Source organism: Fistularia commersonii, chromosome 29 (genome assembly GCF_037954325.1).
Source record: "Fistularia commersonii isolate RoL2024-O1a breed Wild chromosome 29, RoL_Fcom_v1.0, whole genome shotgun sequence".
Taxonomy (NCBI): domain Eukaryota; kingdom Metazoa; phylum Chordata; class Actinopteri; order Syngnathiformes; family Fistulariidae; genus Fistularia; species Fistularia commersonii.
This window is the reverse complement of record NC_141312.1, coordinates 4,431,833-4,447,161: the sequence shown is the minus strand read 5'-3', so window position 1 is coordinate 4,447,161 and position 15,329 is coordinate 4,431,833. Positions and strand designations below refer to the sequence as shown.

Here is a 15,329-nt window from a genome sequence, read left to right as displayed (position 1 = left end):
GGTCAGTCCAGGTTCGCCAAACCCCCTCCGGGGAGAATATTTCAGGGAATGTTTCCCTTTACCGGTCCACCCTGAGCTGTTTGTCTAAACGATAATAGTCGGGCTGGAAATAATCTCGCCGTGAACGGTTGACCGAGTGGCCTCTGAATTCATTTGTTTTATATAGAGACGGCGTGGGAGCGTTGCCCCTCTGACTGCAATTATTGCAACAGTTTCTCCCCCGTTATGTTTCAACCAATCATTACCACCCAAGCCAACATAGAAACACACGCTCGCATCAGTCACTACATTTTCACCAGCACTCTGGGACAAAGGATGAATAATGCAAAGATAGTGTCTGAGCGAGAGTCGCCTCCCCTTTTCCCTCCTTTTCACCTTCTCTAAGCAATAAGGATGCAATGTTGCCATGGAGGCAATGAAGCCTCGGCAGCCTGACAGCCAATTACAGCGACGCCTGTGTGAATCCGCCGGCCAATGGCCGCCGCCGCTGATGCTGCTGTTGCCACAGACACGGCGATCCTATTGGCTGAGAGCTGCTCTTTGATTGAATTTCTGATCTTGTTTTTAAGGGAGAAATATCTCTAGCAGTGCCCACCTGTTTGCCAACTTACAAAATGTGCTTTTTTTTTTTCCTTCTATGAAAAGATTATTTTGTGAGAATAAATATGACAATGTTACAGGGGTTTAAGGGATTTCGATTCAGATCCATTCACATCTGTTGAATGAAGTCATTTCTTAACTGGGTGACTAAATACTAGCGGATGTGTCTGTGAGTTTTGCAAATTAATTTGTGTGAGATGACCTTATTAAAGCATTAATCATTTATTTTGTGACTTCATCATGAGTCTCTCTCCATGAGGTCACCTGAGGTTCTCTGACAAAAGAACCACACCCCACCAGTTGCACCAGCGGCTTTGGAACTGCTTTACGATTTATCTGTTAATTTTCGACAGCCCAGGCAAAAGTAGTTCCGTTATACAATATATATATATATATATACATATTATATATATATTATATATACTGCTCAAAAAAATAAAAAGGGCTTGCAGTTTAATTGTGTTGTTTTAAGTGTTCCCATTATTTTTTTGCACACAGTCTGTACTATATATATTGTTATACAAAGAAGACATTTGTTAAATTTTGAGTGTTAATATGCATAAATATCCACTGTCTATTAAAACAATACACCTAGATATTGACATACATAATCTAAACATAGCTTCATATTTTTGCTCTAGGGATTATTGGTTACGCAAACGGGCGGTAGCTGATATTTATGGAAAAAATGAAAAGTAATTTGTGTAAAATATAAACATTCGAGAAAAGCAATTCATCATTGAAAGGCGACTATTTCATTAATTTATCACACATTGATTTTTGAATGAATTTTATTATTTTATCAATTTTGTCATTATTAACTCCTTTTTTTTCTTTACAAACGCTAGATTTGCCAATTAAAAAGCACACTGATACCGAGAAGAAGAATGATGGTCAGTATATGAATGGATGGATTATCATTGATTATCTGATTGGACCCTACTGACATTTTTGATAGACCATATAATCAATGAATATTAGATATTCATCCTTTCTTTAAAAAAACACAAAAAAAACACAAAAAAAACACAAATCGAACTGTCGAAAAGTTAAATCTCCCTTGGAAATGTGTGTGCTTTAAATTTTCTTTTAAGATTTAAAGCATTAAGAAAGTCTGATCTCATCTCTGTGCCTCACAAGCAAGCGGGCAGGTCTGTTAGTTCACCATTTCAACAGGGGTGTGACATGTCCCGAATTTATGGGAATCCACCTCGCGAGATGATCTTAGGTGAGGAACCGGGCCTTCCATTGAGAGCACCTCCGAAGAAAGGGTCAAACCTCGGATAAGTCGTCTTCTCCTTCCATTAATCGCCTTCATCTGTGTCCGCGATGGAACCGGATAGCTGGCCAGTAGCTCATCTGGCAGAATAACCCCAATCCCATCCGGGGTGCTTAGAGCCTTCCGCCTCATTGGAAACATCTGCTTGTTTACCCCCCTAACCCCAACCGGCCCACTCCGACCCCACCCCTAAACGCCTTTGTGTCGGCTGCCTGGGTCTGCCAGGTACTCCAGGCAGTCTCTCACTCTACTCCTCATTCTCTGCATGTTGCTGAGGAAGCACTGCTGCTTGATTATGTGTGTTTTTATGTGTGTGTGCGTGTGTGTTTCCATGTGTGTGTGTTTGTGTCTTTGTAAGATTTGTATGCTACTCTTTTTAACTTTGCATTCATAACCTAACTGCCTCCGTTGGACTGTTCATTTCTGCACTGCGAATTGAAATGTCCTCCTTCGGGGACATTTTAAGCTGCAATCTATTTTATTCAATTCTATTCTAATGGCAAGATGGCATTTCTGAGTTTTGGATTAGAGTCAGGAGAGAAGTAAGTCAGGATGAAGCAAGATGAGGGTAATAGGTTTTACCTGATTAGGAACTTAACTAAACTTAGTTAGCGCACATAGTTACAGGTTAGTTGTCAATTGCTAGGAAAAAAAAAGGCTTGTCTTCTCCGTAGTGACATCTGTGTATGTGTGTGTGTGTGTGTGTGTGTGTGTGTGTGAGACAACACCGCGGCTGAAAACAGGATTAGAGTCATCAGGATGTAAGCCAGAACAGGTTGCCAGAAATAAGGTCCTCGTCAGTGCAAGAAGGGATCAGTCGTTCAATGTGTCAAAGCTTGATGATCAATAAGGATGTTCGACTGAACGGAGATGATGCAAATGATCTTACACGTGGATAAACACCCATCGATTGATGCAAATTTGGAAGTCATCTGTGATGAAAAGACTTTTCTAGGGTGTGGCTCATTCCGCAATTGTTTCAAAGATGAATGTGCGTCAGCGTGTGACACACCCTTTGACTTTTCTGATTTGGACAAAATTTTCCTCTTTGATTCCTCAAAAGAGTCACCAGATATTTCCTGAGTCATTTTTAAATCATATAAATCCCTCCAAAATCATCACATGATAAATGATCAAAATATCGTTCCACCCCGCTGAGAGAGTGAATTAATATCTGTTTACCACAAAATCAGTTGACCTGCAGCTTGTGAGGATTAATTTGAGGTAAATCTGTGTTGTTTTCGTTTTTTATCTCATCACTCTGGATTTTTTTTCTTTTTCCTTTTTTATTAAATCTCCCCGGGATTATTGCAATATGTCAATTTGTAATCCGCGAAATACATCAATGATTGGAAATCAACCATTAACATTTTCAAGATTAAATGTTTGAGAATCATTTATATGGTACATGAACGCTTTTTCATACTGAAAACCAAAAACTTAATTAATATGTTTATGTACGTGTATATTAAGTATGTATATATTAAATAATTTTGCAGTATCTACATGATGATTTCATTCCAGTCCACGCTGGATCGAAACAAAGGAGGAGAAGAGTTTAGAGGGAAGTTTCACAAAACAAATATTGCAAGAAGTAAAATATGTCATTTTTAATTTCTGTCATGTATTTTCAATTAGCATTTTCAATTATTTTAATTATTTAATTATTTCAATTATTTCATAATAATCACCTCCACAACGTTGTATGTCTTTAATCGGCTCATCAAAGTTGAAGGAAATAAAGATGTCATACAAATTTAATGCCAAAAGGAATGTAATGAATATAGTTTTATGAAACATTTTCAAAACACTGAGACAGAAGTTGTTTCATGAATATCATCATGAAATGACTATTTGGACTTTGGATCCGTTTTTTTCCGGATGATCACTCGAAAAAAAAAGATCTCACGTGTAACATGAATAATCAATAAATCATCATTTGACCTTTAGCTCAATCATTTGAAACAAAGGGTGATTGACACTATTATCCCCGACCTAATCATTAATTACAATTATCCATTAAGGGACTTAAAGGGGTGTTTGTGCACAGACTGCAGGTATTACCCGCCCTGTAGTTGACACTATCCTTTCCCTGGGTTCTGCACCTAAGCCCTGGTATTTTCCTTCGCCGTGGCTCGTTTATCTCATCGAGGATTTTGACTAGCTGTCCGACAACCTACAGTAAACAAAAGGCTCTGGATCTAATGCATTTTAGAGCCACTCTTGCCCCTCGGCTTTTATCAGCTTAGCCGCGCCGATTTAATCAGACGGCACCATTTGTGTTGTCCTGCGCATGTATGTGTTTGTCTCGGTGAACCGGCGATCCCCCCTCTTTGTCTCGTCGGGGCAGTGTCACCCAAAGAGGTTTATGATGAGGATTGGGGGGAGCCACGGCTGAGTGGATTAGTGTCTACTGTGTGTTTGTGCGAGCAGCGCAGGAGGGGTAGAAAATATGTGTGTGTAAGTTAGGGGGTCCTTCAGCAGTTATACAAGGGTATATATTTATACGCATATATACCGTATATACTTGTTCGGGTGTGCAGGAAGCGAGACGCAAGGTTGCAGGAACAGATCTTTGGCTTTCGGAATAAATGATACCCCAAAATGTGTGAAGTGGGGCGACTGTGGTGCAGTTGGTAGAATTGGACATCCCTCCAAGAGGGAGGTCGGTGGTTCAATTCCCAGCTCCTCCTGTCTGCATCTGCAAGTGTCCTTGGGTAAGACCGCCCAGTGAACCTTCCAGTTCTCGATGGCCTGCTCAGCGCTTTGCACGGCAGCTCTGGCGTCAATCGGTGCGTAAGTGAGTCAGTCGAGGCCGTTTAAATTGTACATAAACTCAAAAGAATGTTGTGCAATTATCGACTGCTTTCTGCTAATACAATACATTTCCCACTCAAGTGTTTTGGTGTCGCTATGAAGCATGAGGCGAGACAGAAAGGACTGAGGCCACCGAAGGACCAGACAGACACGTAATTGATTTGGTATAAATATTTAAAATACTTTATACAGCATAGAAATCTCTTGACAATCAAACAAAACCGTCCATTACAAAATCTTACAAAAGACCCCCCAAATCTGTCCAATCTCAGTATCAACCAGGAAAAAGAGGTACAAAGATGCCGTTTCAAATGCTGACGGTACAGCCCGACTCGCGTAACATTGCATGCAACTTTTCATTTGGACAAAAAGAGATTCTATCTTAACAGTTAGAAGCCTTGTGTCGTCGTGGAAGCCTTATTTGTAGAGTCAGATATTTAAGAGAAAAAGTGTGAAAATGCTGCCTAAGTGTCCATTTGTAGAATCCCTTTATGAAGAACAGCAAAAGTGACAGGAACACAGTTGTCATACTGTTATTTACAAGTACAATTTTTCACATCACTCTGAGAGCTCTTGGCAAATACTCATCATTGCAGTTTACACTTAAAGACTATTGCACAAACTACAGCATTAAGACGAAAAAGAAGTGACTTAGTTTCATGGATGATAATAAGAGTTCTTCCCACCTTTTTCTTCCCTCGAACCACCGCGATGGCATTCTGTTTCATAAGGCTTTCAATCCGATTCAAGCAACTACGAGCGGGTTCTTTTTGGCTGCGAGCACGTCTTTACTCATCGGTGCAGGGTGCATTTCCCCTCGGGCGGTGATGATGACTTAACACCAGCAAGGAAGTTTACGATGCTGTTTTTTTCCTAGGTTGAGAAACTGTTCACAAGATATCCAGAGGCGTTTTATGATTACCTATTCCTGTTGATGCCAATATTCAAACACCGCAATGCCATTTAAAATTCCACATAATCCTGTTGCGACGGACCGCTGCTACACATGAATGTATGAATAATGCAGTGAGGTAAAAGGTGGCAAACACTGTAGTTATAAGAAGAGTTTTGGTTTTTTTCAAGAATAGTGCAGTGAGCTTCTTCTTCCATTCGTCTGCGAGGATAGGCGCGTCGCCAGCTTCCTGGACGTTGGAGAGTTTTCACAGAGACAAAACAGTCATACATGTAATCAAGGTAAGGGTAAGAGTCAGGGTCTATTAGCTGGTGTGAATCAGTTTTCTGCTCAGTTCCTAAGCAGTTACACCAATATTACATAAGAGTAACTCTAGGCTTAATATATAGTACAGTGTTTTGTGTGTAGGTGCAGGTGTGTGTATGTGTGTGTGTGTGTGTGTGTGTGTGTGTACATGTTCTTGGCAACAGCCCATATGACATGATGTCCCGTATCCACGGTGTATCCAAGATACACCAAGGTGTAGTCGTTGCTCCAATGTTCCTTTCGAATCTCGTTATCTGGTTGCGCGACAAGAGCAATTAAAAGAGGCCCCTTTGCTTTTGTTCCTTGATCTCGTATTTTTAAATCAAGTTTGTCATAAAAGTGGCTCAGTCGCATAAAGGGACATTTCAAAAGGCCACTCTGGAAGACCGCTCTGACTTATTAAGTGTTGAGGGGCCGTGAGTTCCGTCACCTTCCCCTTTCTTTTGCCCAGCGTCCCTCAGCAGAGGGTCTTGAGTGCACCCGAAGCACAAAGGAGAGTCTGCATGGGGTACGGAGGTGGGGACACGACTTCCTCGACGACCTGCTCAGGCCTGAAGGTGAACGGCTGCAGTTGGACCTTCTTCTTCAGGATTTGCCCGATCCCCATGGAGGGGAACTTGCTGCGGTGTGTTGGACTTTCAGGGTCACTGCTACTGCTGTTGGAAGGAGGACTGAAGGCGGAGGTTGGGTTGAGGGAACTGAAGGCAGACTTTGGGGGGCTGAAAGCCGAGCTACCTGGTGGACTTCCAATTGTGCTCGGGGGGCTGCCGCTGGTGTCAGAGGAACCGCACCATTCGGACGAAACGCTCTTCTTTGGCTGCGGGTTAACGATAAGGACCGGCGGGCTCGGGATTGTGGCCTTTTTCAAATACGAGGAGTCGGGCTGGAAGGCCGAGACATGACGGGGCGGGGATAAAGTCCCATTGGTCAGCTTATACCAGGGAGAAGCCGGGGTATCGTCGATTTGCTCAGCTTTGGAGAGGGAACCAAAGGAATGCATGCCAATTGGAGAGGGAGCCGGCGGCGCAGGAATGTTGTGCTCCGGACTGGTATTTACTTGTGGCAGCGTTGCTAGACGCCTTCGCTGCTGTGGCGTGTTCGGAAAAAGAGGATGAATCTCTAGATATTCCATGGAGGAAGAAGCGACAGTGCCCGGCGGCGCCAGAGGAGAATTTCGGTGGCCACCAGTTATGGCTCTTAAAAGACCTAAGGAGGAAAATTCAAAGTCTCTTAATATTTGTTTTGCATTTCTTTGTCAAAGTAGCCACATACACACTCGACTAGGTTTAAGTTACTACATTTAGACATATAACCCTCTCCGAAGGAACACATACATTCTTTTCTATTCTGAAGTGGAAAGTATCTGCAGTATCCTCACTTGAATGATTTTAAGAGCTTATTGGCAAAAAAAATGTCAGATCATCAACTGTCCCCCCGGGTTCTTCTCTGATGTCTGGTCTTACGCTATGCTGCAGTGTTGCTAAACTAGCTTCACTCTAAATGATCTTGTGTGTGATTGACTTCCAAATACAGGTTGTTTCTTTGGTGATCCTGCAACTGCTGGCACTTTGTCCAAGACACAGATACTCCCTCTCACATGGGTAGATGAATGGATGAGTGGTTGGATGGATGGACAGACAAAACATTGGATGCAGGGAGGGATGGATGGATGGATGGAAAGATGGATGGATGGATGCTGGGGATTGTTGGATTGCGTTTGTGTGAGAGTCTGATGCTTTTAAAAGACCGTGCATGCTCAGTCAACCTACCCTGTATGAATAAAAGTAAGAAAATACACACAACACGTTATGTAGACCAACAACAACAACAACAACAACAACACACGACAACAAACAACTGAAGAAAACCACGTGGTTCCTCACCTGTCCTGTGTTTCTTCTCCTTGCTGGGCCCCTTGCTCACGGCCAGGTAGACGGGCGTCTGTTTCGGAGGGATGGTGAGCTTGTCGACGTGCTTCCGCCACTGTGTTTGGAAGTATTCGTGTTTCTGTTTCTCTCCTCTCTTCTTCTCCTGGAACTGCATCTCCTAAAGAAAACAGTGTGTTCCACTTTAATTTAAATGGAGCGAAACACTTCTCTACACCGATATGATCCTTTGCACAAGTGTTCATGAATAACAACAACAAAAAAATTAGTACTTGGTTTTTAACTGGTAGCTCCTTGCTTATATCCTTCTCTGTTTTTTTTAAAGGTGACATATGATTGATATGGCTCTTACCCTGTACTCTTTGGAGAGTCTCTTCATTTTCTTGTTCAGAAGGAAATACACAGCTAGAGTGTGACAAGCACGGTTGGTGAGGACGGCGCTCAGCACCTCACTGTGCTTGTAATCCATCTTCTCCGTCATGTGGAGCAACACCGTGTGGTTTATTTCCTCGATGTGGATCCTGAACGCGGCAGGGAGACGGGAACGTTAGAAACCAAACGCGTGATTCTGACAAAACCGAGCATTTGGAAAGGTGACCCGTGCCGTGTTGGATGTTTGCAAGTCTACCTGTTGAGGTACGGTGCCCCCGTGTTCTTGTTAGCCAACTGCAGCCAGGAGTCAGCCATCACCTGGTGGATGTTGGGTCGCTTGTTGGGATCCGGCTCGAGCAGCTTCTTGAGAAGGCAGATTGCCGCTGAGGGGATGGAGAAAGGAGAAAGAATGTCTGTGCACTGCCGTATTATATTCAAATTTCCTTCACTGAAACTTCATTGCCTTTGAAGCGTTGAAAAACACACACACCTACGATCATGAATGCAAATGAAGTTACAAAAAGCAAAAAAAAAAAAAAGAACACCTGTGTGCCAATATCTAATTTGCTACATACTTAAATAACCCTGCCAAGACAAAAAAAAAAAAAAAAAAATTTGCCTATCCCTGTGCCGCAGGGGTGCGTGTTTGTGGCATCACTGAACTACATACCTTTTTCACTTATTATTTCCAAGAGAACTTTATGTAAGGCAGAGGAAATAGTTTGCGTCACACTAACCTTGTCCAGATGCCCCTGTTATGTAACTGAACGCTGTGGTTTCTTTTTGAACCTGCACTTCCAGTTTGATAAGCAACTTGTAGTAACACAGTTTACCCCAGTAAGTCAGTTGCAGTAAAAGATTATAGAGCATTTAGTCTTGTTGATACATAAAGTTAAGGTGTATGCGGGGGTTTTATTAACACTGATAAATTTAGAGTTTTTTTTTAAGGAATACTTGCCAATGTAACTTAAAAAAAAGCGTTTTTATAAACAAACTCAAGAGGGCATTTCTCTTAAAAAGACTCGGAGTCGGGTGATTTTCCATTGTAAGCTTCAATCGCAGAGGTATGATCATTTCTTGCCGCTGCGCCTGTGACCCGACTCCGCATAAGCAGGAGAAGATGGCTGGATGGATGGAGTATTTGTATTATCTAATCACTTTTTTATTGTTGCATAAAATATAACAGCTGATGATAAATTTAACAGCCAATAGCAAAGCCCGAAGAGTCATAAACAGAAGTCGCATCTGTGTCTCTTGATAGAACATGACTTTTTATCTCATTTACTGCCGCCGGCCTCTATTTACTTCCATCAACAATGAAAATATGAGCTTTAAATGAATGTTTGTGTTATTTTCTATTTACCGGTGGAAAGTGTGGGAGGTAGAGGATTCATCTCCTTGTCCACCATCTTCTGGTGCAGAGCTCGGAGACTGAAGGGCTCCACAGTGAACGGCAGAGTCCCGGTCAACATTGCATACATGTTCACCCCACTGGAGGGGAAAACAAGAAAAAATATAACCTCAGCTCCGGATAAGCTCATGAATTCTGGATTTGACGGGGATATCCAACTCACATAGACCAGACGTCCACCTTGGGGCCGTACTTCTTCCTGGAGAGCAACTCTGGGGCGGCGTAAGCCGGACTCCCGCACTGGGTGCTGAAAGGGTCTGAGTATCCCAAGATGCCGGCGCAGTTGCTGAGGCCAAAATCTGAAACACAGAAGCGGGGGAGGGTGAATGTTGTTTCGATGTTTATTACCGTGAGGCACACGAGCAGGAGCGCATTAGCGCCTGGGTGAGAACCTGTAAGTGCCTTAACAGCGTCAGAAATGGCTCATAAACCTTTAACACCTTCGGCCTGTTCCATTCCAAAGCTATTTCATTTTAACGACGAGAAAATATGGCTCTTTCTTCGATGTAATGAGTTATGAATTTTCTCGCCGCTAAGGCTACAGAGGGATATTTACCTATGAGCTTTATGTTGTCCTGCTCATCCAACAGGAGGTTTTCAATCTTCAGATCTCTGCAACACAAAGAAAGAGGGTGATCAGTATGCAAGCAAACATCTGATTAGAGATACAATAAATCTCGATGAGATGGTTTTTAAAACCATTTGATTATTCTAAAAGTCTGCCCACAAATCACCTTGAAGTCTCAGAACTACCTTTAAATCAAAACACAATTTCAACCCAGGCATCAGGGAGAAAATCCCTATATTATCAAGAAGGAATCTGCTAAAAGTGACTTCTGTGTTTCGGAACCCGTAGCGGTTTGTTCTCGAAATCGGCATCGAAAAGTATGAGAACCCCTCGAATTGGACGGGTCGTCTGCGCCGGCGAACACCCTCCCTCTGGGGGTCGCGCCGCTTGATTTCAGGGGTCTTTTGTGTTCCTCTTTAGGCTTGGAAATCCTGTTATACAGTTATCTGCGTGGGCCATCTCACCATGTAAAACATTCAGTTCCCAGGCTCTGGGGAACAAAGACTTACATATTCCCAAAAGAGACCTTGGGAAGTTAATGCACTGTCGATCAATAGGCTTTAACATTTTTCCCACGAATGAAACAAACAGAACTTGGAGGGTTGGCTTGGAAATATTCTTTTCAAGGTTACTGGGTCGCTCATTTGTTTCCCTGGGACCTACTCACCGATGCACCACGCCTGCCCTGTGCAGGTGCTCCACTGCCAGCACCAACTGACGGATGTATTTCTGCGTCTCCCTCTCGTCCAGGCGCTTCTTGTCGTAAATGCGATTCATGAGGTTGCCTCCGGGACACAGCTCCATCACCAAGTAGTAACTGTTCTCCGTCTCCAGGATGTCCAGCAGCTGTGTGATGTTGGGGTGCCGTATCATCTGCTGGATATGACCCTCCCTCCTCAGGTTTTTGGTCACATACGAGTCCTTCTTAGCCTTCCGCTTGTCAATCACCTTCACCGCCACCTGGATAGGATAGCAAGATCAGGGTGTTATTTCAGACGAAGCATGAACGCGTCGGCTCAAGTTTCGCACCGTGCCTTAGAGGATTTCGGAGAGTTGTGGCGTAACAGGTGCCGAGCGCAACGCCGTCTCAGCTGTGGAGAATATAACTCGACACTGATCTCTCGTCCACAGCTGCTCCCAATGTGGGGCAACCAAGACGCTATAGGGACCCGAGGCAGCGGGAGGGGGAGGCACGCTTGTGCACTCGCCGTGCTTGTGGCGGAGGGGTGAGTGAACCATCATAAACGGGGAGAGAAGCAAATGCCACCCAATCTGTTGAGAAGTCACAGGGGGCCAAATGGCCGTTCCCATTTGCCCCAATGTTTTTTTTTTTTGTTTTGTTTGTTTGTTTATTTTGCAAGCCAACTCATTTGAGCACCGGTGACACATGCACACCTGAAACTGAGGAGGTTGCAACATTTTCTTGAACAAGCTCCCGGTGATTTCCCAGTTAAGATCTCCCGTCTGCGCCTCACTGACTTTGTCCTCACACTTGAGAGCAAAAACCTGCAGAAACTCCTTGTAAAAGTCACATATCGTGTCCTTTCCAATGACAGCTTTGCTCACGTCCGCGGTTAATTACATTCAATAAATGTCCTGTCTGCTTTATTTCATCCTTTGCCTGCGTCTCTTTGTGTACCGTCTAGATTCCGAGTTCAAGAGCACGGCGGCCATACACAGCAAATCATCTCAAGGACAACATGGAATGTCATAACCGATGAAACTCATCGTCGTATTAATTAATGAAACGGTCACGTCCAAAGTGGATGTGGACGTCTTCACTCCCCTGTCCTTCGGCCCCCTGTTTTACTTCCATCTCCTCCAAGTGAGTCACCTTTTTACTGCGTCTAATTGATGGCGTCTTACATGTGAGCCATCCGGCGCGCAGTAATAGATGACCCTTGTTTACACCAGGAGGGCGTGTATGAGAGAAGGGGTGCGAGAGGGGGGGATGGGTCACTATATTTACAGTAGGCTCGGCTATATGGGGTGAATGGGGGATGGGGCAAGAGGGAGGGTAGGGAGGGAGGGTGCGCCCAGCCGGGGGGCTTCTGGGAGATTCAGTTGTTTATGAGGCTCCCCTCAGAAAGAAAGAGGGATGGAGGGGCGGTGAGAGACATAGAGGGGAAAGTGGGTTACAGACATCAAAACATGCATGTGACCCCCCCCCCACACACACACACACACCATCACCACCATGATGGATGACACCATCTCTCACCTCGCCTCACTTTCATACCCCCTGCTTTCAAACATCCTCACTTTCTAGAGAAGCTAAAAAAAAGGGACCCCCCACCACCAACCCTTTGCTTGAATAAACTCTGCTCCCTCCCTGATGGAACCTCTGAATGAGAGAGAGAGAGAGAGAGAGAGAGAGGAGGGGAGAGGATACGATGGTCTCGGTTTGTGCGATTGCCTGTGTTTGCATCATCCTCAACAAAGAATGAAGGGAGCGGGGAAGGAGCATCAGAGTGTGTGTGTGTGGGGGGGGGGGCAAACAAGGTGAGGTAAATGTGAGTATCGGTGCCATGTAAGTGTTAAATCGTACATGAACATCTCAGATACAGTGAGAGACGCGCATAAACAGGTTCCTGTTTTTCTAATATGCAAATGTCTTGGCTGCTCTTCAAAACACACAGATAGACAAAGGCAACCAGTGGCCAATGGAAGGCCGAATCAAAGTCCCGCTGACAGAATCTTAATGAGGCTGAAGCTCATTTATCAAAGACTGCATTTCATATGCAAGTAGCAGCTCTGCACCCCTATAGGCCGTGCAATTTCCCTCCGTTCCCCAATCACGAGTGTGGGAGCACAGCAGTGAGATCACCACACACAGCAGACAAAGCAGAGGTTCAGAGAAGCACACATGCTGGTGCAGCTCACACAAACACCAGGACGCTCTTGACTGGGAAATAACTCTGATATTGTCTTATTAATAAAAAAAACAACACCAAAATCACAACGCCGAACACCTTTGAATGTGTGTGATTCATTTAAACATGAACAAAGATTAAAAAAAAAAAATTCAAGACCTTTTGAAATAAATTGATGAGTTTTTTTTTTTTTTGTGGCTATCTTTTTTTTGCAGAAAGGAATGTACAACTACAGAGACATAAGCCAGGTGACAGCTGACACTGACATGAAATTTAAAACCTCGTTGTTCCATTCCACGCGTGATTTCAAATACCACTCACTCACAGCCATATCTCACTGTATACAGCTTTAACGTGAAATACCAAACTGTTCACAGATACCAACTTAAAGAATAAGTTGAATACCAAACATCAGATGAAAAGTATGGGGGTTGGAAGAGAGAAACTGCTGCAAACTTTGGCACTACTTTGTGTTTTTCCAGCAGACCCCGACATGCCAGGAGTTTTGGTGCTTACCTTCTCCCCGGTCAGGGCATGGAGTCCCTCCCTGACTTTGGCGAAGGATCCTTCTCCCAGCTTCCTCCCGATCAGGTAGTTCCCGACCCTCTTGGTGTGGTAGAAGTTCTTGAGGATGTCCGCCGCCGGGCTGCTCAGGGAAACCGGCAGGACGCCTTCGTTGCCGCCTTGGCTCGGCGTCCTCGCCTCGTTTGACCCGTGGCCGCCGTCCATCATCATCATGTCTGCAACCGGCATCACCGCGACCCGGTCGAGATGCCTTCAGGATGTTCTCGCCCACTTCACGGCCGGGGATTTAAACGACTGTGCGCGTCCACCGCGCTCCTAATAACAAGCGAAGCGAAGCGGGAGCTGCGCCACCTGTTCGCCCAAAGCATCCGTCAGCCCGCTCAGCAGTTTCTCAGCTTAGATTGATCGGACACGGAAAGGAAAAAAAAATGTGCCAGGCTCGATCATGGAAAGTAATGAGTTACGCAACACGCTTTAATACTTAAGGGGTTTTAACAAGTGCGTCTGTCGTTGTGCGTCTTCTCTCTGTGCGTCGCCTGAGTGAGAGGGACGGCGTGGTTCTCAGTTTGAAGTGACTTTCCCGGTCATGAGGGTGGGCGTTCCTTAGTGCATGCATGGGTAGGGAAGCGTGCACACACACACACACACACACACACGCAAGCACACACACACACGGTCATATGCATGGACTGTGGCTGCAACCCAATCAGCGCAGGCGGGCGGAGCACATGTGGGAACACAAGGCTTTGCAACTCCACCCTTCTTTTTTTTATTTTTTATTTTTTCGCTCCGGCGTGTTCGTCCGGTGCGTCTCGGAGACCCACGGATGCGAACAAAGAATCCCGCCTGCAGCCGGCGTGCCGCGGACTGCACCAGATCCGCATCGGGATGTCCGGGGATTCTTGGTCACTCCAAATCAAATCTGCTTCCTGTCATAGATGTGGATGCGTGCAACAATCACAATCTCATAAACACAATGTTTCCCATCAAATTTACTTTTGAGTATTTTTTTTCTCTCCCCCCTATGAGGTATTTGTTTGCAGAGCTTGGGAGTTCCTCCGACCATGGAAAGTTGGACTCTATCACAGCAGCAGCAGAGGAGGAACTCTCTTGTTCTGGGGTGTCTATTGGCAAAATAAGCATCTTTTTATTCTGTGAGGACAACAACAGGGAGGGGCAGCAGCCACACAGACTTCTTTCACCATGCATTGTTCATAACTCCTGTTAATCTGAGTGATTACCCTGTTGTGTCCCACACAGCCAAACTGTCAGGATTATACTAATTAACTGCACATGAGAATATAATGCCATCCCTTATAATCAATACATTGTTTGTTACAGTTGAGGGAATTATTAATTATGAATTTTCAGCGAGGTTGATATTATTCTCGAGCATATATGAGGTTTGATTGTTTTAACTACATAGCTATGTAGAAGTATGCATGGATTCTTAGAAGCACTGGGAGGATCACACAACCGTGCAGTAATTGCTGAGCCAGGCGCCTTCATCCAGTGAGTTTAAAGTGAAAGTATAGCGTCATCTAGTGGAGGGTTTTAGGACAGCAGGGAGGTTCGTGACCTGAGATCACCGGGAGAAGACAAACAAATATGATGCTCATTGTATATATTAATTATACCAGGTTATAATCAACGCAGGAGATGAATAGCAAGTTTTACTGATGACTTATGGAGCCACATGAGTATAGCCGCATTCATACACAGGGGTAGGCTCGGGAATGACAGACCCCCATGTGGCATGACGTCATACCACGCATATGA

At 44.5% G+C, this 15,329-nt stretch overlaps 1 protein-coding gene across 1 annotated transcript; it reads right to left on the bottom strand.

Moving 5' to 3' along the window:
* Positions 1 to 4,858: 4,858 nt before the first annotated feature.
* hunk (hormonally up-regulated Neu-associated kinase) lies at positions 4,859 to 14,106 on the bottom strand. Its single transcript, XM_086177286.1, has 9 exons — positions 13,542 to 14,106; positions 10,820 to 11,112; positions 10,141 to 10,196; positions 9,748 to 9,883; positions 9,537 to 9,664; positions 8,430 to 8,556; positions 8,154 to 8,322; positions 7,799 to 7,961; positions 4,859 to 7,121 (listed from the first exon to the last, which is right to left on the bottom strand). Exons 1-9 carry the CDS (start codon positions 13,776 to 13,778, stop codon positions 6,373 to 6,375), a joined length of 2,058 nt encoding a protein of 685 aa, XP_086033412.1. The 5' UTR covers positions 13,779 to 14,106; the 3' UTR covers positions 4,859 to 6,372.
* Between the last annotated feature and the right edge of the window lie 1,223 nt (positions 14,107 to 15,329).

Excerpts from the sequence above, each read along its gene's own strand:
- hunk (XM_086177286.1), bottom strand. The coding sequence starts at position 13,778 with ATGCCGGTTGCAGACATGATGATGATGGACGGCGGCCACGGGTCAAAC. Across the intron at positions 7,962-8,153 it reads GACTCTCCAAAGAGTACAGG|GAGATGCAGTTCCAGGAGAA; the intron begins GTAAGAGCCATA and ends TGTTTTCTTTAG. Across the intron at positions 7,122-7,798 it reads GGAGAAGAAACACAGGACAG|GTCTTTTAAGAGCCATAACT; the intron begins GTGAGGAACCAC and ends TTTCCTCCTTAG.